Source organism: Monodelphis domestica, chromosome 5 (assembly GCF_027887165.1).
Source record: "Monodelphis domestica isolate mMonDom1 chromosome 5, mMonDom1.pri, whole genome shotgun sequence".
In the NCBI taxonomy this organism is placed as follows: domain Eukaryota; kingdom Metazoa; phylum Chordata; class Mammalia; order Didelphimorphia; family Didelphidae; genus Monodelphis; species Monodelphis domestica.
Genome location: NC_077231.1, coordinates 114,166,156 through 114,190,315, shown reverse-complemented (window position 1 = coordinate 114,190,315; position 24,160 = coordinate 114,166,156). Strand labels below are relative to the sequence as shown.

The window sequence follows — 24,160 nt, the reverse complement described above, 5'->3', positions numbered from 1 at the left end:
TAAAGTTATAACTACTTGACAGTAATAGAGAATGTACTTGAATTTCCAAGTATGTGTGAATTAAACAGCATTACAATTGAGTAAAACTCCCAGCTTCACTCCCGATTTTCAAGGAGAATGATGATTCTCATAAAGGCTTGGAGTCTTCCTTAAACTAATAATTTTGCAATAGAATCATTAAGAGGAAGTAGATGACCTAAGTCTGAAAATAATGAATTTGCTGATGACTATTCCTTACATAAACTGTAGAATATGTCCACTCCCAGAGGTAGCTAAGTGGTTCTGTGGATGGAGTACTTACTACTCCTGGAGTCAGGAAAACCTGGTTCAACTCTCTCTTCAGACACCACTTACTAGCTGTGTGACCCTAGGCAAGTCATGTAATCTCTGTTTGCCTTAATCCACTGAAGAAAAAAATGGCAAATGGCTCCAGCATCTTTGCCCGGAAAGTCCCATGGACAGTATTACAGTATTATGGGCCCCAGAAGGGTAGAAGGTAATGTGTCCTTACCTATCAAGATCTCTCCATATTTGAGTATGCAAGAAAATACTGACCGCTTGATTTGGTTGCCATTTCTACTACTAGTTTCCTGTGTGTTTAGTGAAGTCCTATTCTTTTCTTCTGTTTTACAATGATTAAAGTGTCAAAGATTGTGAGAACTGGAAATGAATTTAGAGATTATCCATGTTAATCTCATCACTTTATAGATAAGGGAACTAAGACTCTGAGATATTTCTTGTTGTTTCCTCTGTGTCCAATTCTTTGTGACCCTGTTTGGGGTTTTCTTGGCAAAGATACTAGAGTAAATGGCCTTTTCCTTCTTCAGCTCAATTTACAAATAAGGAAACTGAAACAAACAGGATGAAATGACTTGCCAAAGATTACACAGCTAATAAATGTCTGAGGTCACATTTGAACTCAGATCTTCCTGACTCTAAGAACAGCGTTCTATCTACTGTGCCACCTACCTGCCCTGACTGAGATCATACATCTCACAAAAAGCAGAACCAGGATTTATAGTCATAACTACCTAATTTATCCTAATTTACTCCTAACTGCCAGAATATATCACTATTTTTGTGTGCCTCCTACATACAGAGAGATACAAAGAAATATCAGATGTAGTCTCTACACTCAAACAGCTGCTTCTGAAAGTAGTGAGGTCTACAACACTAGAAGTATTCAAATACAGAGTAGGTGATCAATTGTTAGGAAATTGTACAATGGGGTTCATCAATTAGACTATCAATAAACCTTTATTGAGCACCTACTTTGGACTGGGCACCAAACTAGTCTTTGGAAACACAAAGATAAGGAAACCATCTCTTGGGAGGTGACATTTACATTACATAGAGAAGTATGTTCAAAGTAAATGCTAGGGAGGTGAGAGAGAGATGTTTGGGTTGGAGGGAGTTGGTAGGAGATTAGAAAAGGCTTCATTCATGTGGTTCTTGAACTGTGTCTTGAAGGAAAGGAGAAATGGTGAGGACAGAATCTATCTCAGGCATAGGGGCAGCTGTAGCAAGGGAAGGTGCAATGGAGAGTGCAAGGATTGATTGACAGCCCTCAAGCCTGGATTCTGTAAGAGAGCTGGCTGGGTCAAGATTCGAAGCTGTTGGAGGAAGAGCTTTCAATTGTCTGTCTGAAGCTGGATTTCAACACTGAAGCTGTGAATCTGGGACTCTCCCTGGAAAACCCATCTTTCAAGCTGCCTGCCTTAGATTATCATCAAGAAGAGGTTGAGAGCATTATAGGGGGCGGCTGGGTATCTCAGTGGATTGAGAGCTAGGCCTAGAGATGGGAGGTCCTGGGTTCAAATCTGACCTCATACACTTCCCAGCTGTGTGACTCTGGGCAAGTCACTTAACTCCCATTGCCTAGCCCTTACCACTCTTCTGCCTTGGGACCAATTGGTCCCAAGATAGAAGGTAAGGGTTTAAAAAAAAAAAGAAGAGTTTGAGAGAAAATGTACATTCATTCTGTTGGACAAAGTGATTTTAGAAGAGAATTTCTCCCTTTCCTGGATCTTCTAAGGACTTTACAACTGGAATACTGCAGCCTGACCCACCCAGGACTCTGGAAAGAGTGAGAATTTGGGATTCCTGTTTAGACTTTAACTATTAGTTAACCTTTAGTTTAGTTTAGACAGGTTAAACTTAGTATATAAACTATATTGGGTTAAGTATCTAGGGTTTTAATAGTCAGAGGGTCCATTAACCCCTTTCCTTCCTCCATCATTCCCTTCCTTTATTAATAAACTTATTTATATAATTGTGTATTTTCCCTTTCCTACACCCTTCCCCTTTCCCTAAATTCCCTATAACACAGCTAGGACAAAAGCACAGAGACGGAAGATGTAGTACCAGTGTACGGAACAGAGAGAAGGCCAGTTGGGACACACCATAGATTACAGCAAAGAAAAGCCACAAGAGTTTATTGGGAAGAGGAGCAACATGGCCACGTCTACTGTTAAAGAAAATCACTGGAAGCTATGTGAAGAATGGATCGGAATAGAGAGTGACTTGAGGCAGAGCAACCAGTTAGGAGGCTTTTGCAATAATCAAGCTGGAGGGGATGAGGTCCAACACTAGCTTTATGAGTAAATAGAGAGAAGGGAACAGATGTGAGAAATACTGTGAAGCTAGTCATGACACGGATTGGGTTTGTGGTATGGGGGTGAATGGTAGTTGAGAATACAGATTAGATTCCACAGACTTTGTACATCATACCCCAAAAGTAAGAGCGTATTATTCTAAAACAATTCTGCCCTTTTCAGTGTCACATGATGGGTATACTTTTGATCTTTAAAAAAAACTTTTTAAAAATGTAAAACAATATCAAAAGTTTGATTAAACAAAGAAGAAAAGACACTGAGTATGCAACCTGTTTGCCCACTTCTCCCTGGAACTCTGTGAATCACCAAGAAACCTTATTCACAATGCTTGGTGTGATTTATAGCAGGCAAGGTGTGACAGCATTTCACAACTTTGAATGGGTCGCCAAATGGACTTGAAAGAGCTGCAGCTCTGACAGGCTGCAGTGGCTCTGCTCTCACTCTGGTCTGGTTCTGAGAAGTTTCATAACTGCCTGTGTAAGTCCACACAAGCAGCAAATTCTAATATTACCTAGCAAGGCTACCATGAAGCATCTGGCTGTCTTTCTCCCCATTTTCAGCAGCATCTTTCTGGGTCTCTGTCTCTACCTGTTTTTCTCTCTGTCCTCTCTCTCTGTCTCTGCCTCTGCCTCGGTCTCTTTTTCTTTCTCTGTCTTTCAGGTGAGGCTCCTACACAAGACTTTTCCCGACACCCTCCCTCCAGTTGTTATTGGTCATTCCCATTTGAAGCTATTTTGTGTAACTGTATATACTTTGAATATGTCCCCCTATCCTCCAGAATGTAAATTCCTTCAGCGGAGGGAATATTTTGTTCTCTGTCTTTGCACTCCCAGAATTATACATTGTAAACACAATACATATTTGTTGTATTGATCTGAATTTATTTGAATACTAGCTCTTCCACTAAAATCAAAGAATCTCTGAGTTGTTAGGCACCATAGATACCGTGTGGACCAACCAAACTAACTAGAAACTGCAGCAGCGGTGTTAGTTATAGCCCAGGTTCCCATGCAGCCAACAAAGCTCCAGAGTGGTGCCTGAAGCAGATTAAAATGTAATTGGAAAATCTTCAACAAAATACATACATACACATGCAATACAACTTAGATAATGCTAATTTCTGTCAGCCTACAGCCTTAAGGATCAGTCAATGCACCACTGCTCTACAATAGCCCTACCAAACAGTCCTCAAGGCTTGAAGAGCACCTAAGGCAGCCTGGTCTACTTTGGGACAGTTATAATTGTTAGAAAGTTTTCCCTCAAATTAAACCAAACTCTGCCTTTGCACTCTTCATCTGTTGCCCATCCCTGTGTAACTTGAGATAGTCACATCCCTTTCTCAGTATCAGTTTCATTATCCAGAGTAATAAATTGGTTGGACTAGAAAGTTGTTGCTTCTGACCTCATTATTCAATAGAAACTGTTCTCTCCAGAGATCCCAATAATGTCTTAATTGCCAAATTAGATGGTTTTTTCTTGATCCTTATCTTTCTTAAAAAAAAAAAAAACCTTTACTTTTTGCTTTAGAATCAATACTGTGCATTGGTTGCCAGGCAGAAGAGTGGTGACAGGTAGGCAATGGGGGCTAAGTGACTTGTCCAAGGTCACCCAGTTAGGAAGTGTCTGAGGCCAGATTGAAACCCAAGACTTCCCATCTCTAGCCCTGGATCCCTTATCAACTGAGCCACCTAGATGCCTCCTACCATAACCTTCTGGACATCCTTTTTCACTTTATACTTTCTCCTCTATGGGTTTTCATGGCACCACTTTCACTCCTACCTGGGCCTTTTATTTTTTATGCTGCTCCTTATCAGTCTGTGACAGTTCTTCATCTATGTCACAACCACTAGCTGCAGATGGACAGAGAAGACTCTGTCTAAGGGCCTCTTCCCTTTTCTCTCTACTTGATCTCACTTGATGATCTCATCATTCCAAGGATTTCAGTTATCATCTCCATGCACATGACTCCCAGATCCCTGTGTCCAGCCCTCCTCTCTTTCCCGAAGTCCAATCCAGCATTACCTCCTGCCTATTGGACATTTTGAAATGGATCTCCTACAAGCCTATCAATCTCGATAGGTCCAAAATACCCTTTTCCAATTAATGCACTTCTCTCTTTCCCCAAACTCTCTGTTTCTGTTGAAGGTGCCACCATCTTTCTGGTTGCCCAGATTCACAGCTTCCACATAATGCTCCACTCCTTCCACTCACTCTACATATCTAATCAGTGGCCAAATTTTATTTTTTCTCACTCTAGAACCTGCCCCTTCCTCTCCACTTGCACCATAAATACTGCTGGGCCTTCTTCACCTCTTTTCTAAACTACTACAACAGTCTTCTCACTGGTTTGCCCAGCTGAAGCCATCCCTTCCCCCTCCATCCACCCACTGTGATCCACTTTTCACATACCTGCCAAAGTGATCTCCTAAAGGTCAAGTCTAACCACATCAATAAATTCTACTGGCTTTCTGTTACCATTAGAAGAAACTCCTTTGTTAGAAACTTTTCACTGCCTCATTCCATCCTACCTTTCCATTATATTATTTTTATATTATATATAAATATTTATATTATATATAATTATATTATATAATTATGCCACTAATTAGAATGATCAATGTTTATTATAATTGATGGTTGTGAATAATTGATTATAACATTAATTATGAAGCATATTAGTATACCATGGCATACATATTAATATTATACATTATTACCCCCTGGGCATTCTATGAGCCACACCTCATGGCCTTTTTGTTATTGTTCACAGGAGATACTCCATTTTCCATCTCTGAGCCTTTGCACTGATTAGTCTCACCCCGCACCACCCCTGCCTAGAATAGTTTCCTCCCCCTTTCCTCTACTTTTGAGTTTTGTTTTTATTTTAAAGATTGAGATCAAGTGCCCCTTTCTGCATGAGACTGTTTAGTGCCTCCTGCTACCTTCCCTTGAGGTTCCCTTGGATTGGTGAAATAAATATCTATTGGCACATGCTATATTTCTTCATCAGAATGTAAGCTTCTTGAGGGCAGAAACTGCTTCATTTTCATTTTTTTATCCTCAGAACTTAGCACCATATCGGGCACATAATAGGCATTTGGCAAATGCTTGATTTGTTGAATGATTGCATATTTCAAATATTCTATAACTGTTACTAGACAACACAGAAGAGCAAAAAGGCTTCAAAGACAGATTTAACTCACTTTAAAATTGGGTGTAAAAAAGGGTGCCCTTTGGCTACTATAGGTTCAGTAGAGACTGGCCAAATTTCCAACTACCACATCAAAAGGCTTCAATATGCAGTATATTTCCCCAGGTTAAGTACTAGGGTTCTGGGGGTAGGGAAGGAATGGGAAGTGGTTGGTAGAAGGGGGTACATTGTGTCTCTGCCACAGTTCCACTAGGTCATGTCATTGATAATGATAGAAGTCATAGTAATCACAGAATGGGGGTGAAAATAAAAGTAGGAGGGGGAGCAAAACAAGGAGAAGTAGGCTATTCTGAGATCTCTGTTACCTTAACTCTACATTTTTCTCCCTTGCTTTTTCTCTTCCTTTCCTACCCTAGTTTCACTACTCCTAAATCCTTAAAATATAGTAAACTTTCATCTATCCACAAATGTATAATCTACTAAATAGGATCATAAGCACATAGCAGTATAGAATGTTAGCTATAAGGGAACGACGATATTATCTAGTCCAATCCTGTAGAAAGTAGAAGGAATTTACCAAAGCTGACACAAATAGCGCACTGCAAGATCATCTCTAACCATGTGAGGCTGGATTCCTCTGCTCTTGAATATGTGCTCAGAGAACCATATTATCATGAGATCCTTAGGCTAGAATTTGAAGGTAATTTAGTTCAACACTCTCAGAGAAGGGGAAAGATGTGTCCATTTGAATAATAGAGTTGGAACTAGAATTCAGACCTCTTTTTCACCAGTCTCTCAGCATTGCATTCTCTCTGAATCAACATGGTAGCTCTTGGCTGGCCCAACAGAAGCAAAAATAGATGCAAATGAATAATAAAAGCAGCCTTAGCAAAGCATCAGGAGAGCAATGGATGGAATGGCTAGAAAGAGTCAGGCAATTTCTTCTAAAAACAAAGAAGTAACTTTTGTAGAACTAATACCACTGTTCCCCTTCATGCATTGAGGAAAAAGTAACTGTACCTTATTTAATCTCTATCTTCTTTCTGTAAATCCCAACTAGTTTTCATGATGTTTACTCCATAATTATAATTTTGGTGCCAACAGACTAAGCTTCGATCCTTCATAATCTTTGGACAATTTTCCTCTAACATTTTGAAAATGATGACTGACTCATGAAATCAGGTTAATAGAGTATGAAGGGACCTCAGAGGCCATTTAATCCAACTTATTCCTGAATGAGATCCATTCAGTAAGGCTAGTAACAAATTGCCATCCAAGCTGCACTTGAAAACCTTATGTGAGGAGAAACACATTTCATTTTTTAACAACACTAATGCTTGGGATTTTTTCATGACTTCAAACATAAATCTGCCTCTCTAAAATTTTCATCAATTTCTTCAAGTTCTGTCATCTTGGTCTTTAAAGGAGAAGCTTAATCTTTTTCCACACAAAATAATCCTGCAAATATTAAAGTCAACTATTATGCCCTCCTACGAACAAATCTTCTCTTCCAAAATGAACCATCCCAGTTCCTTCAGTCAATTGTCATATGGCAAAGTTGCCAACATATTCTGGACAGCCTCCAACTTATGAAAATAATTTCTAATATGTATTCCAAAAAAGCAAAGTACTCAGGATATGGTCTAAGCATGGCAAAGTGCGGGAGAACTATCACTTTCTGTATATCACATCTTTCGTAATGTACTCTAGGATTAGATGAGATGTTTTACCCATCATGTCATATTGCTGACATATTGAGCTTGCAATTCACTAAAAACCTCAAACATTTTGTACATGAACAGTACCTTAGCCACATTTCCACATTCTATATTTGTGGAGTTGATTTTTAAATCCAACTACAGAATTATTAAATATTACCTTATTGGAATCAGCTTTATTACAGTTGCCTTATTAGAGTTTACTTTATTAGAGTCAAATTTTACATTATTACACTTTATCTAGTTAGGTAATTTCTAGACCTAGTGAGATCTTGGATACAAATTCTGTTTTGTTATGTGTTAGTGGTGTCAATGGGAGGTCACTTGTTGATTTAGAAAACCACAAATTGGGATTATGTAGGTTGTATTGTATCTTCATTTATTTTGTAAAACATTTCCCAATTACTTTAAAAAAAATAAACCTTTACCGTCTGCCTTAGAATCAACACTATGTATAGGTTCCAAAGCAAAAGAGCAATAAGTGCTGGGCAATGGGGGTCAAATGACTTACCCAGGGTCACACAGCTGGGAAGTGTCTGAGGCCAGATTTTAATCTAGAACCTCCCATCTTTAGGCCTGGCTCTCAGTCCACTGAGCAACCCAGCTGCCCCACCCAATTATATATAAAAATATTTTTTAAATTCTTAGAATAAGAAAAACCAGACAATATGCCACAGAAAAGATATCAGTTGTACACAAAGAACTTGCTGTGTGCAATCAGGAGTACAAGAGACTGGAATGACCCTAAAACTCTAGACTAGAGTTTATAACAATAGAATTGACTAGAATATGCTTCCATTGAAATCTGGAATATTCAAAAGGTTCTCACCTGATGGAATCAGTGAACAAAGAAGTTCTGAGAAGGGCTTGAGTGATTCTCTAACTTCTTCAAAACCCACCTGGTGAGGAATTTTACAGCTCTACACTTATGAGGATCTTTGAAGTGTGGATCTTAGAATTGGGGCTATAAGAGACCATAGCAGTCATTTGATCCAACCCTTTCATTCTTTTTTTTTTTAACCTTGACCTTCCATCTTGGAGTCAATACTGTGTATTGGCTCCAAGGCAGAAGAGTGGTAAGGGCTAGGCAATGGGGGTCAAGTGACTTGCCCAGGGTCACACAGCTGGGAAGTGTCTGAGGCCAGATTTGAACCTAGGACCTCCCATCTCTAGGCCTGGCTCTCAATCCACTGAGCTACCCAGCTGCCCCCTCAACCCCTTCATTCTTGAGATAAAGGAAAATGAAGCCCAGATAATTCAAGCAAGTGGTTTGCATGAGGTCACACTATTAGTACGTAACAGGGTTTTAAATCAAACCAAAGATTCATGGCTCCAAATTCAATGTCCTTTCCTCTCTATCAACATTTCCCACATTCCCTAGGAAAGTGTTGAATTAAGACATTTCAGATCAGCCTGTACCTGAAAATTACTATGGGAAAAAATGTTTTCTCCCCATTTGCAAGACTTTCCAAAGACAGGTGGTATAATATACCATGAATTGCACAACTCAAAACACATTTGCTGCCTCATAACTTTCATTAAGTCACCTTCACCCAACCTCTATGGGTCTACTTTTTCATTTAAAAATGAGGTTATAAGTCTAAATTATTCCTAATTTCCTATACAGTGCTAAAATTCTATGACTATATACATAATAAGCATAGTTGGGTGGTACAATGGAGAGACTGTCAAGCCTGGAGGAGTCGGGAAGTCCTGATTTCAAATCTAACCTCATACATTAACTATGTGATCCAGGGTAAGTCACTTAACTTTTGTTTGTCTTAGTTTCTTCTTCTGTAAAATGGGAATAAAAATAGCACCTGCCTCCCTGGGCTTTTGTGAGGATCAAATGAGCATAGTGCCTGGCACATAGAAAGTATTGCGTAAATATCAGCTATTATTATCATTATTTTCAGTATTATTATTTTCTTGGGCCCCACTTATCCATAGTGCATTAAAGAAAAAAGTCTAATCTAATAGAAAGTGATCAGAGAAGGAGTCAAAAGGCAAGGTTTCAAATTTCAGCTCTGCCACTTTTCTTTTTTATTAAATTTTACTTACTGTCTTAATTATAACTCTATGACAGAAGGACAAGGGCTGGGCAAACAGGGGTAGGTGACTTGCCAAGGGTGACATAGCTAGGAAGTGTCTAAGACCATATTTGAACCCAGGTCCTCAGGATTCCCGGCCTGGCACTCTGTCCACTTAGCCACCTAGCTGTCCCCTGGTCTGCTTCTTATAACCTAACCTTCCTGATCCTCAGATTCCTCACCCACAAGGTGAAGATAATAACATTTTTAATACCTAACTCACTCAGGGCTAATTTTTAATCTGAATACAAATGCCAAATAAATATGAACTATCTGTAAATAGGTCAAATACACTATAGACGGTGTCTAAATCTCACAGTTAGTGAACTACAAAATCCAATTCCAGGTGAAATAGGCAAAAAAGACTGGTAATGTTGAGGAGGATAAGTCCTCCTCGTTCTCCTAGGTCCTCCAAAAGAAACAGAAACATGAATGATGGAGAACAGAATTCAGATGCCTAGCTTGGGAGAAAAAGAAAAAGTGAATTCATGATGATCGGTTACAAGAAAACACAGTTGCCAATTGAACCCCATCTTCTTTTTTCTATCCCCATCTCCTTGAAAGATGAATCAGAAAAAAAAGTAGAGTCAAAGCATGATGTAGTGGAAAAAACACTGGGATCCAGACATCTGAATTAAATTTATAGCTCTGTTATTAATTAGCTTCATGTCCTGGAGCAAAACACTTAACTTCTCTGGTCAGTTTCCTGGAAAATGAGAAGACTAGACTAGATAAACTCTAAACTCACTCTGATTCCAGTTATATTAATCTATAAACTTGCATTTTTAGGAGTCAAAAGATCTGGGTTCCATTTCCAGTTCTTTGACTAGTTAATAATCTGCCCCAGGCAGGGTATATAACCTCCAAATTTTAGCTTTTCTCTCTGTAAAAGGAGATTTAGACTAAATTCTTTCTTCTTTTTTAAACTGTTACTTTCTGTCTTAGTAAGAATTCTTTTTTTTTTTAAACCCTTACCTTCTGTCTTGGAGTCAATACTGTGTATTGGCTCCAAGGCAGAAGAGTGGTAAGGGCTAGGCAATGGGGGTCAAGTGACTTGCCCAGGGTCACACAGCTGGGAAGTGTCTGAGGCCAGATTTGAACCTAGGACCTCCCATCTCTAGCCACCCAGCTGCCCCCCCCTTATTCTAAGGCAGAAGAGCAAGTGCTAGGCAAACAGGGTTAAGGATGACACATCTCGGAAATGTCTGAGGCCATAGTGGAAGCCAGGTGCTCCTGACTCCAGGTCTGCCTCTCTATCCACTGAACCACCTACCTGCCCCCTAAATTATTTCTAAAGTTCCCTCTAGTAACAACAATCTACATACTTCTGAATGTGAAGAGAGTAACGTGAGAACTAAGGCAGGGTTACTTCATGTGAGCAACACAGTGGAGGACTAGACATTTTCTCTATCTCCATCACCTCTCAAACCTCTTCAGTTCAAGAAGTATGCACCAAAGATAAAGCAATTCCAATGGTCTCTGTGTTCTAGAACACTCAGAATTCAAACTTAAGGCAAATCCAAATGAAAATCAAACCCACTATCTGCTACTCACTGACCAGCCCTCTCCCACTTCCCACTCTACCAGCAGTGATGCTGCACTAGCAGACCCAAGGACACCACACAGCATTACGTCAAAATCCATTCCTACCCATGGATGGCTTCCTCCCTTCTTCCAGTGCGGGAAGGGTTTGCTCAGACCTCCACAGCCAGCTTGGTCAGAGCCCTTGAAGAACAAAAGGCTGCTGGGGTTAGCAACCTGGAATCATAAGTGCTGCAAAGCTCTGAAGCCTAGGAAAATTAGATCTGAACTGCTGGAGCTGGACCAACCAGCAAAATGAGGAACAGGAGGAAGTGGGCTGAATCTCTAGGACAGGACTCTGGATGTATAGGGAGACTGTGAAGTGCTCTACCAGACCTAAGGCAGAGAGCACCAGAACCCAGCTGGAGCCAGTTCTGACCATCCAAAAGTCACCTGAGATAGACACCTAGCTGGTGAACAGTAATTGATTGCTCAATGTAGAAGGAGGCTGAGATGCTTTGTGATCCAGCCCCTGAGGAAACCATAATCAGAGGGGGGGGGGGATTCTGGAAGGTAGGGAAAAGAGTAGCCAGAAGGGGACACCTAAAAGCACCAAAGATTTCAGGAAGAAGAAAACTCAAAAATCTTGAACATAAACAGATAAATCAATAGGAAAAACAGTAGTGACAGAAGGAAGTATGGCCTCCAAGTGTAACAGTAAATGGGCTTGAGAATCCATGAATAAAGCCTGCAAAATAAGGGGAAATGATCTAATGTTTGATATGGAATTTGAGAACATGGAACCACAACATGTTATTTCAAACTTGGTTAAAAAAGAGGAATTAAGATTATAAAAGCAGAATTTATGTCCTGCATAGCAAAAATAATAACATGATTCTGCAATGGCAAACTTTACCAAAGAAACAAGAGTATCAGAGATTGGAAATTCAAATACACAGAAGCGAAGGAGAACATAAAAAAGAGAAGCAAAAAAATAACATTAAAAGAAAATATATTCACTATGCAAGCAAAACATATTGTTCTCAAAGACATGTAGAGACAATTTAGGGATTATAGTTATCCCAAAAGAACATGAAAATACCAAAAACCCTTTAAAACCATAATGAAAGAAATAATAGAAGAGAACTGTCAGGAACTTCTAAATGTAGAATATGAAATTCTATTTAAAAGAATTCACAGATCCCCTCCAGAAAAGGAAAAGGAAAAAAACCCCAAAGTTTGCAAATTCCAAGACATAGTACTGAAATTTAAAGATTCTATCTAAAAACGAGTTCTACAAACATCAGGAGAGATATCTTCAAATGCAAAGGACATTCAAGTACCACAAGACTATTCCATACTCACTAGAAAAAAATAATGAGAGAATGGAATAATGTGTTACAAAATGCAATGGAATTCAGCAGGAAGCATAGGGTGACCTACCCTGCAAATCTGAGCTCAAACATACAGGACAAAAGATGGATGTTCAATAAGGAATAATTTGAAGCATTTTTAGAAAGAATTTCAGAACTGAAGAGATTTTTTTTTGCCTCTTAAACATCCCAAGCAACAGAAATTCAGGAGTGAATAAATACTTCAGGCAAGGATGGTGTCAACTTGGAAAAACACAGAACCACCAGAGTAGTCAGAAAAAAAAAACACAAATATTTAATCAGGGCAAGAAACAAGTCCTTAAATCTGCCATATAGAGCAAAGCACTAAATACTACACTGTCAAAACTCTGGGGGCTCTTGGGACAGTGTCTCTGAGAGAATCATCATCAAAGATGATTCTCCTAAGAATAATAGAAGGTGTATCTTTGTGTCCATCTCAAAACCTAAAAGGAGATCCAAGGAGGATAATTCTCTCTGGGGACTCTCCTTTTCCTATAGTAGGGTCACAAGGATGCAAGGAAGCAAGGGAATTTTCCTGCTTAGAGTTTGGTCTGAAGCACTTCTATAATTTGGGGGTGCAATGTCCCATGCCAGAAAGGCATATGAAATGATGTGGAATAAAGTGAATAGAGCCAAGAAAACAATATTAATAGTAACTACATCAATATAAATAAAAAGAAATTCAATGATGCACCAAAAAAATAAAAAAATAAATGTAACAAAATATAAAGATCAAGTGGATTCAAGTGAAGAAAAATGACATCTTGCTCATTTGTGTTACACATTGCATATTTTCTGACTTTTTCATTGTCAATTGGACTGGCTTTTTTTTGTTTCCTTTTTCCTCTCCAAAAAAAAAAAACAAATACTATTTGTCATATGAGATAGCTCTCTGGGGGGAGGGGAGAAGAAACATATAGAATATTATGGGGCTGAAAAAAGAAAATATTTTATTTTTTAAAAAGAACTAAGGCAGAGTTCCTAAATTAAGTTGTTTAAAAAAGGAATTACCCTGGCATTATGGAAGTCACTCTTGATGGAAGGACAAACATCTTCTCTCAGAGGATCATACAACCACAGCATTACAAGGCAGGGAAGGATTCTGGAGATCATGTTTTCAAAGCACTTCATTTTATAGCTAAAGAAACAAAGAGATGAAATACCTGACCAAGGTCACACTTTTATTAATGGCCAGTATTCAAACCCAGGCCTTGTGACTCCAAATCTATTACAGTTTCCATAACAATAGTGTTTTAGATGTTGCTAGCTAGAAGGCAAAGATCCTGGGTGTGATCTCTGAAGGTCCTTTTCACAGAAGGATCATATTCCCTCTACCAAAGATCACTGCCATGTCTACACTAATATAAAAGCATCAAACATCCTTGTACTTTACATTAAAATGTAATGTTTGCTTCCAGCCACTTTGGTGGTTATACTTTACCAGACTGCTCAGTTTTTTTTTCTTTCCTTTATTTGACTTTCGCAAATACAATAGATGCCCTAGTGTAAGATGTAAAGCATTTTCATGTATTTTGAAATGGTATGTGACAATTTCTTCACATGGCATTGTGGAAAAACTAGAGATTCAAACCCCCTCCTGGATGAGACCACAACGCTGTGCTTGATAAATATCAGCTAGTCTAGAGTCCTCTGAAAAATTGCATTTGCTATGAAAATGCCACAAACTCCTTAACCCTTGGGAATCCTTCCTTTAGGCAAGTGTGACCAGTGCTGGTGGTGACAAAGAGACAATGACCTTGAGCTCTCTGCTGTATGGCTGGAGAGATCATTATTAATTGCAGAAATAGGAACGGTGGGAGATAATAACAGCTCACTTTTCTGTGGCACTTCCCCAAGCCCTTTTACTCACAACAACCCTGTGGGGTTGGGAGAATAAGTGTTATTAACCTACTTGACAGATGAAGATCTGGGGGCTCCGATTGGGCCAGTCAGAAAAGCAGTCAGGCTTAGAGATAAAAGTGGCCTCAGAGATCTTCTAGCACAACCCCTCAGTTGTGTTTATTTTTAATGAGAAATCCGAGATGCAGACCCTTTCAATGACTTGTCCAAGGCTGTACAGGAGGTAGGTGGAAGTCAGAATTTGATCTCAGATTCTTTCACTCCAAATCTATACTGACTGAGTAAAATGGAAGAAATCATTCTTTTACTTCCTAGCTCCCAGTTTGGTGAGCTGTCACTTTGTAAACCTTAAAGTACTATATAAATATGAGCATCATGATTATTAACAATGCTAATTCTGATGCTTGTGGATAAAGCACAGAGCAGGGAGAGGGTGTTCTGCCTCAGTCCGCTTCCACCAAGAGAAACAGCAACCTTTAAAACATGATGATAGGCCAGCTCAAAGCAACCTTCCAAAATATGCGGGATGATTTTTAAATCTTTTCTGTTGGCTCCTAAAACCCATGCCTGGATCCTACATCATGAGGTACATTTTGATTCAATAGGAAAAGTTCTATACTGTAAGTCAAGAGCCCTGGGTCTGAGCTTCAGCTAAACCATTAACTAGCTGTGTAAACTTGGCCAAGTCATTTCCCAGACTTCTTTATAAATTAAAGGTTTGGCAGATGTTCTACAGCCCCACACTTCTAGTCAGGCTAGACACTTGGACAATTCTAAGTAACAGAACAATCCTGATCTCTCATTTTCCACATGCTGCTCTGTTTTATTAACAATGTTTTTGGGTGCTTTACTTAACTTCCTGCTAGACTCTCAGCTAGTTCCACAAGAATCCAGAGTAGATCTCACATTTTTTATTCCCTGTGCTAAGGACCTAGCACAGAACACAGCAAGCAGTCACTCATTGATGATTACAGTACACCATGGAAAAGTAGAATCCCCTTCACATGTGTAAAGAATCTTACTCAAAGGCAGGTGGGTAGCATAAGAAATAGGGAGCCAGGACTAGCCTCAGGAGACCTGGGTTCAAATATGACCTCAGATACTTTCTAGCTGTGTGATCCTGGACTCCAATTGCCTAGCCCTTTCCATTCCTCAGTCATAGAACCAGTGATAAATAATATTGAAAAGAAGGAAGATAAGGTTTGTTGTTGTTGTTTTTAAATAAAGGGTTAAAAAAAATAAATCTGTCCTCAGACACAGCCTAGCTGTTTGACCCTGGACAAGTCACTTAACCCTAATTACATAGCTCTTACTACTCTTCTGCCTTATGATCAGGCAGAATTCTTTTTAAAAAAGAATTGTTAATCATTTTCCTCACTCTGCCAGTTCAACCAGGTCCTTTCATTGAATCAGAATTTTTTAAGCCATAATTCCCAGAGTCAACATAGAAATATTTAAAACGCTAAATTGAGTCCCCAAAGTGATACTTTCACTAAACCTGTTTTAAACCCCTTGGAGGAGGTTAAGAGTTGGTTCTCCTTGGTGATTAAAGCCCCAGTAGGACAGTCATCAGGAACAAGAAAGCACCTCTCACTGGGACTCAGAAAAGCAAAGAACAGCTCTGAAGGGGCCATTAGCCCTCTGAGTTCAGAATTGTAGATTGTGATTAATCCATTTATCTGTAATTCAAATGAGGGCCCCAAAGTAGGAGTCAGTAATTGCCAGATCTTGAATAGGAGTATGAATAACCCAAGAGTACTCATTCATTCATTGTGTTACAGTTGCTGAAGCCCTTCTACTTTCAGATTTGGGGCAGCTTCCCTCAGATTCAATAATTGCACTCAATTCTGCAAATACTGATTAAGAACCGATTGTGTCAGAACTCTGTGCTTGAAGGAGGATAGGGAGCACAGGAAGGTTAAGTAAAACCAAACTCCTTTGACACTTAAGGGCTCTAGAACTTGAGTCCTTTAGGTCTGGGAGGGGACAGCATTGTTTAGTGAAGACACTGACTTGAAGTCAGAAGACCAACATTCTGTCTGTTGCATGATTATCCAAATACTCTTTGAGGTCTCACTTATCTCTAAGTTTTTGGGTCTGGGGTAAAAGCTATGATTTACATAAAGCTGTGAGGGGCTGAGGCCTGGAAAGAGTAGTAAAAAGTCCCATTTACATTTGGGGGAGGAAGAGAGAGGGGAAAGCAGACTTCTGGTTTCTACAGTCTAGAGATACTTCTGTAGTAGAAAATCCTATGCCACATATATAAGCCATTCTTTTATAATTTAGAGTCCCAGAGAGTTGCCAGGGGGAAACTAAGTCAAGTGACTTGCCCAGGATCACTCAACCAGGGGGCAGCTGGGTAGCTCAGTGTATTGAGAGTCAGGCCTAGAGATGGGAGGTCCTGGGTTCAAATCTGGCCTCAGACACTTCTCAGCTGTATGAACCTGAGCAAGTCACTTAACCCCCATTGCCTAGCCCTTACCACTCTTCTGCCTTGGAACCAATACACAGTATTGATTCCAAGATGGAAGGTAAGGCACTTAAAAAAAAAAAAAAGATCACTCAACCAGGCTTTGTCAAAGATGGGACTTGAATCCAGGTCAACTTGACTCCCAGTGGAGCACTTTTATCTACTATATTGAAGGGTTTTGCACATATGTAAATTGATTTTGCATTTTTACAAAGTGCATTCTTTACAACAATCCTACTAGGTAGGTAGAAGTATTTTTATCTCCATCTTACAAATGTACAAAAGAAGACTAAAGGAGGTTTAAAGTGACTTGCCCAAGGTCATGCTGTCAGAGCCAGAGTTAGGAGTCAAATACAGGTCAACCAATTCCAGTGTAATTCCATTGTTCATAAAAACTTGCCTAAAAGAAGCTATATAAATACCTGAAGAAGTTATATCAAATCTAATTTTCAGTCCACTGACCAGTGATTAAGCAAAGATTCTACAATGTAGTTGTTGATATTTCCATTCCTCAGTTTCTACTTCCTTTCTGTATTAGAGTTATATTTAGCCGTACCAGTTACTAAATACTATTAATTCTCTCGACCCTTGAAATAAGTCTGATAGGTGGGTAGTAAAAGCATTCTTCTTCCCATTTTACAAAGAAACTAAAGCTAGGAAACTGAGACTAAAAGAGACTAAATGATTTGCCCAAAGTCATATAGCGCCAAGAATGCATATCCAGGTCTTCACACTCCCAGTCCAATGTTCTACTACTTTAGAATGACCTGACAGCCTCCTCTACATGAATTAATTCTCTGTCTCTGTCTCCGTCTCTCTCTCTCTCTCCCTCTCTCCCCAGAATCTCCCCTACAAGTCCTCCTTCTGAACTACTTCAGTCTTCCATTCACTCTAGTCACCCTTTACAAATACATTCCCAGACCCCACCCACTCCGGAAGAACTCACAACCAGACTTGGGAACTGAACCTGGGAAATTCCTGCTTCAGACTCTTTAGAAAGGTAATTAGTTGGATGTTGACCTAGTGACCATCACGAGGTACCTAGATTCGTTCCACGTTTATACGGAAGCTAGTTGCCCGTGGCCAGTGAAAGGTGGAAAGAACTGAGCTCTCGGTTTCGAATCCACTGGAGTTTGCTCCAACCTTGGCTGCGGGTCAGCCCATCAACCCCTGGCACAAGGGTACGACAGCGATCTGTTAGCTCTACGCAGTAGATACTGTTTTGATCCAAGCCTTAAGCAAAGCTTGCATGTGAGACATGATGGGGAAGGTGCGGGGCGGGGGCCTGGATTGGGGAGGGGGGGTTGGAAAGAGGAAAGAGAGGGAAGGGGAGGGGAAAGGGAAGAAGGGGCAAGAGAAGGGAGTAAAAATAGCGGGCTAAACTTGCAACCCTAGCCAAGGTGGGCTGTTGCTTTTTTATGTTAGCTACCCAATGCAGACTGCGGAAACCAGAGCCTCTGTCTCCCTTTCCCAGCCAGACACTGCGCATCAGGATGGGGAGGAGGAGAGAGTTTACATAGGAGCGAAAACTTTATTTTAAAAACAAAACCAAGAGAAGCGGGAAGGGTGGTGGCAGTAGCTTCTGAGAATCTTCCTCTAGGATCCTGACGCTTCCCCCTCCCCTCCTGTCGAGCACCCTTTCCCCTTCCGCCTTCTTCCGCCTCCCAGCAGCCTGTTGGTGGCTGGGTCCCGCTACGTGCCTGGCTGGCCCACACTTTACAGAGGTGCAGTCCGGGGCTCTGTGCTATTTTTAGCAACCTCTGCTACAAATGTCAGTAAGACAAGGATGGGCAAGCAGAGAGACTGAGCTTTAAAGGGCTAGTAACTAGCTAACGGAGCTTTGCTTGCTAGATGTCTGAATCAGAAGGCATGAATAAAAGATCTTTTCGACCATCTAGCAGGTGGAGCATTTTGCAAATTCCCTGTCTAAGGATTTAGGGGTTGAAAAGAGAAAAAAGGATTGGAGTCTATCTTAAACGAAGACCTTATTGCTGACAAACCTCCCAGCTGCATTCATGCACCTCCCCCAACCTCCCACATTTCAGCCCCCGGAGCGTGTGTATTTCAAGACTGACGATTCCCAGATACATGCCGCTTCTGGTATCTTTCAGAGAACAGGGGTTTGCGTTCCTTACAGCCTCTGCGGAGAAATCGAGATGGATGCTTTACGCGGGGCTGCTGCAGGTGTTAAGGAACAAAAGCTATAGGATAAAAGGGGAAAATAAAGAAAGAGTTCTCTTATTCTCTTCCCTATCCCTCCTGTGCTTTGGGTTAGCAATATGTGAAATGTGTGGCAGCCCAGCCAGATCACATGCTATTAATAGAGCCTGGAGTTTTCTCTTTCTTTTTCTTGCCGGCAAGTAAGGGGGCAGTCTCCACACTCATACCCCCAAGCCCTCACCGACTCTCTTATGCCGCGCTTTTCCGGGAAGCTAACCTCATTCATGACCACAGGTGCCCTGATGCCCCTTAATTCACTAGTTGTAAAGATGAGGTCAGTGACGCTGGTCACTCTAGCTAGGAGCTGCTTGTAGGGGAAATCGCAGGCCAAGGATTGGATCAAAAGAGGAGACTAATGCTCCGGGTAGACTAGAAGGTAAAATTGAGGGAAGTGGAAAAGAAGGAGAGAGGGAGACAAATGGGGCCGAAAACAGGAATAAAGATAGAGCAGCATAGAGTGGGGGGCATTTGTTCCGGGCTTTTATGGAGCCTATAGCTGCAGTCACAAACTCCAGCATTATCTCCCAGCCCCCAAATTCCAGGGAACTGCAGGGGTGCTGTCCCTGGTACTGAAGGAGGAGGCTATAGCTGTAACCCACCCCCACCCTTACTTCCAGAGACATTTAGACCAAACCCGGATTACGAGTCATCCTGCCCGCACTAGCTCCAAGCGCGGAGGATCTATCCGTGGTCCTGAAGTAGAACCCGGAGTACTCAGGGCTCACAGCTCAGGCAGAAGGACTGCTGTGAGAAACTAGGAACCCCAAAAGGGGTAAAAACAAAAGATAGCTTGACTAGTGCAAAGAGGGAGAAACTGACTGCTTGATTTTTCATCCTGTCTTGACACCCTCCCCCAACCAAAAAATTATGCAGAGCCCAAAGTAAAAGAAGAGAAAGACCTGCATGCAGCCAGAGAGCTGCAAAACCAGAAAGAAGAGGATGGAGAGCTTGCAGGCTAATGGTATAAGAAGGGGATGAGGGTGTTATCTGCTTCTTGGCATTTTCAAGGAGAGGGTCCGGTACATGCACTGCCTCGATTTCTCTTATCCCTCCTCCTACCCCCCAGCACAACACACACACACACACACACACACACACACACACACACACAGAGCAGAAGCAAGCAGGATGGAGCTAGGGAAAGTTTGGCACTTGATACGGAGCAGCGGTAGTGGTAGCAGCAACGGCGGCGGCAGTAGCAGCAGCGGCGGCGGCAGCAGCAGCAGCAGCAGCAGCAGCGTAGTGGTTCCAGATCTGAGCGGCCGGGGTCGCCAAGGACCTTGGCTCTCTCGCCTCCTTACCTCGGTGTTCTCGGCAGCGTTCTCCGCCATTTTCCTCCTTAGGAGCAGGCAGCGGGAAGAGTGTTTCATGCCCATAAGAGCCAGCAAGGGGTTGGAGATATATAGATAGTAGAGAAAGGGAGAGCTGTTGTGGCTTTAAAAATAAGGGCCCCTAAAAACCCCACCCCAAAACAAAACCCGAACCTAAACACTGTATCTGGAGCACACACGGGATAAAAATCAACCACGGTTGAGTCTTTTCAGCAGTCTCCACTTTCTTTTATTTTCCTCCCTTCTCATTTGCTTCTGATTCCTTCACACACTTTCAAGTTCTTGTCTTGCATCCCCACCCCCCACCCCCACCATGCCCCACTCCACACACGCTGCGGGTTTGCTTAGGGAGGTAGCCTCAAATGTACAGCTGCTTCTCGCCCCGCTTCTGGGGAAGTACAGCAGCCCAAAGGCAGCCAGTAACTCCTCTTAACTTCTGCAGCTCGGCTGAGCTAAGCAACACCCCTTTCTCCTTGCGTCTTCTCGGGGGCTGAGCTGGGTGAGTGGGGGTGGGGTGGGAGGTGGAAGTGGTGAAGGCAGGCCACCCGGGCACAGAGAGGCGGCGGGGCAGGGGCTTGTCTCCCCCCTAATCGGTTACCCTAGTTCCCGCCTCCCCCAGTTTCCTTGTTTCTCTCTGCCTAAAGAAACACGCCTAGGCTCTCCGGAAAACTTGAGCTGGAGGCGAGGACGTGGCTCAGAAGACTCGGACGCTTCCCTGCTACAGTAAAACGCGCTGGAGCGATCAGCAATCTCGGGCACTGGACTAGTGTCTGGCTTTCTGAGTTGAGCAAATATCCTCCTCTAGATGGGAAACGATGTGAGGGGCGGGAGAGAGAAATTTTACCCCGCCTCTCCAACCCCCTCCCTCCCTCTCTCCCTCTCTCCCTTCCTCTCTCTCTCCCCCCCCCCTCTCTCCGCCCCTCTACCCCCCCTATGACCCCCCTCTCTCCCCCACCCTCCATGTCAAACCTTCACTGAATTACAACTGAGGGGAATGGAAAAGGGGAGGAATTTTTTAGCATCTTCTTTTTACCCCTTGCTGGTCCAAGACTGACAGGGTATTCACCACTATAAAGCAAGACTGTAGGGACTATGGGGTAAAAGCGGCTGGTAGGGGGTGGGGAGGCAGTTGCAGAAGGAAGTTTAAATATAAATCCCTGTGCCTCTCATCTCCGCCCACCCCCACCCCTCCACACACACATGCACACAACGTCTCTAGAAGACTTCTTAGACCACCCCCCCATCACCACACACACAGATCCTCTTCCTCATTCTCCTTGAGCTCCCCCCCCCAAGATTTTACAATTTTTTTTTTTCTGGAAGAAAAGAAGGGTATCACACACCAGTTAGGATTTTGCTCATTTTGAAAGTAGTATGGGCAGAAGAGAGTGTACATCATTATACAATGCATTACACTCTCCACTTTTAAAATATCTCCTTCCATATTACAAGCCATCTGTTAGAAGGGAGTTGGCACAGAGGTAAGAAGAAATATTGAGAGAAGGGGAGACCCAGTACCATCATATATCAGTATTCTTTCTCTTTCCATTGTAATAGGCTTCCCTGGTTACTGTCTATAAAGATGTACAGCTATCAGCCTCCAATCAGTGATATGAAATTAGAAAGTGTTCACTAGCTTTCCTCCCCACCATTCTTTGTAAATGATAGTTATTCACCTCTCCTGTTTTTTATTCTGATTTACAAATAACTTCTAGAAGTACTTTACTGAATTTTCTTCTTTCCCTGTCCCATGGTGGCAAGGCAGATGCTTTGTGTAAGGTTGGGGGTGGAGTTAAGGACCTAGGTGGAAACTGACAAATAGTGGATACAAGAGGGTATTAAAATAGTAGAAAGATAGAAGGTTTGGAGAGAGAATGGTCCGAAAGGGGGGAAAAAAGGGTGTGGGGGGTGTTGGAAGGCTAGTATGGTCATGAGTCATAGGATTAAAGTTAAAGGCACAGTATTTGGAGTTAGAGAACCAAATTAAGTGTAAGGAACCACCTCCTGATCCCTGTTGACTAAGATACTGGGAGAGGAGACATAAAAGGCCTCTCCAAACAGGTCTTTGCATAGCCATATCCTAATAAAAGATGGATTGCCTGACTTGTATATTGATGCCCCCAAGATATTGAATCAGAAAAACTTCCAGTTCACTCAGTGGTGCCCCTCTGGAGTACTTATGGAAAGACATAAGGAAGAATCACACAAGGTAAGCAAACATCAAGAGATTGTACCCTGTATTGCTTAAAGAGAGTTCACCTGATCAGTGAAATTTTTAAAAATCATTGAAAATATCAAAGTGTTACATCTCACCAACTCACATGGGAACTGAAATTAAGGAACTGGGAGATTAGGGATTCTCAGATCAAGAACACTAACTCTAGATGCCCTTTTCTTTCAAAGACAAAGATGCCAGAAGGTGATCTGCTAGTAAAATTTCAGGGTTCTCTTACTACACCAAATGTCATCTGGTCCAACCACCTCTCATTTTTCTGATGAGGAAACTGAAGTCTAGAGTAGTCCTGTGATTTGTTTTAAGGTTGCACTACTAATTAATGACAGGGGCAAAACTCAAACACAGGCTTCCTGATGCTCATTCCATCTAGTGTTCTTTCCATTACAACATGCTGCCTCAGATCGTGCCTCCTCTAACAAATAGGGAGGGGGAGCTGAAACAGACTTCCACCAAAATAGGCTGTTGCCTGTGCACAATTATGTTGCTATGAGAACCTCAGTGGGTGTGTTTCCTTGATTCTCTGCTGAAATCTTGTGCTTTTCTTGGCTTTTCCCCAAGTACAAACTCAGCTTCCCTTGGAGTGGAGAGAGAAGAGTGTTGCATTCACATGGCATTCCTATTCAGAACCATCCAATTCATAAGCTTCCTGGGTTGGGGAGGGAGGAGGTTGAGGCTACCCAGAGTAGTAGTATCCTGGGGGAAGGGTGATGTCATAGACCCTTACTAAGTCAGTGCCAAGGTATTCTTTATAAGGCACTAAGACTCTTGCATGATTGAGCAGTGCTTGTAAGGTTTAATCCTAAACACAGGGGAAATTAGTCATTGTCTACTTGTTGAAATTTAAGAAAGATGATAAGATATACCCCTTCCCAAGACTTTTCCCAAATGACCCTCAAAAGCACTTCCTACACAGTCTAAATTTCATTTGAATCTTATAGCTGGAAAAGATTTAAGACAAAGTCAACTTTTATAACCTTTCCACCCTGAAATATTTTTTATAGCATCTTCAATCTTATGACCCGTTATTGGAACCTATAACTTTTCTTTAATCCCCTTCCTATTAATATATTAACTCATGAACACTTTCTCACTTAGGCTAGAATCAAAGGATCTTAGAGTTGAATGGACTTCTGAAATAAGCACCACATTTTGTGAATCATTTGTTTGGCTAGTATCCAGAGAAGGGTGAAGAAGGTGATGAAGGGTCTTGAGGTAATGCAAAAATGAATTGAAGAAAGTGGAGTTGTTTAGCCTGGAGAAATTACCTGTTGGGGTGGGGAAGAATTAAGAGGGTTAGGAGGGGGGAATATGAAGATTGTGTTCAGGTATTTTCAAGCAGAAGAGAGATATTTCCAAGTATGTTTGTTCTTCTTGTTGCCAGACAGCAAAACTAGGAGCAATAGATGGCAGTTGCAAAGCAGATTTTTGTTTGATGTAGGGACCAAGCTTCCTAACAATTATAGCTGGCCAAAAAATCCAATGGCCTACTTAAGGGGGCATTGGATTATCTTAAAATGGGAACCTTTGAGCTCCCAAGGCTTGATAACTACTTGC

At 41.5% G+C, this 24,160-nt stretch overlaps 1 protein-coding gene across 2 annotated transcripts in view; it reads right to left on the bottom strand.

Moving 5' to 3' along the window:
* Positions 1-21,175, bottom strand: part of PRMT8 (protein arginine methyltransferase 8) — a 160,729-nt gene extending 139,554 nt beyond the window's left edge. Inside the window, exon 1 of one of the 2 annotated variants that reach the window (XM_056799128.1) lies at positions 20,341-21,175. In XM_056799128.1, the coding sequence (XP_056655106.1) occupies positions 20,341-20,415 (75 nt within the window). In that variant the 5' untranslated portion in view covers positions 20,416-21,175. The remainder of the gene's footprint in view (positions 1-20,340) is intronic. The other variant, XM_056799126.1, reaches the window with a different exon arrangement.
* Positions 21,176-24,160: the final 2,985 nt, after the last annotated feature.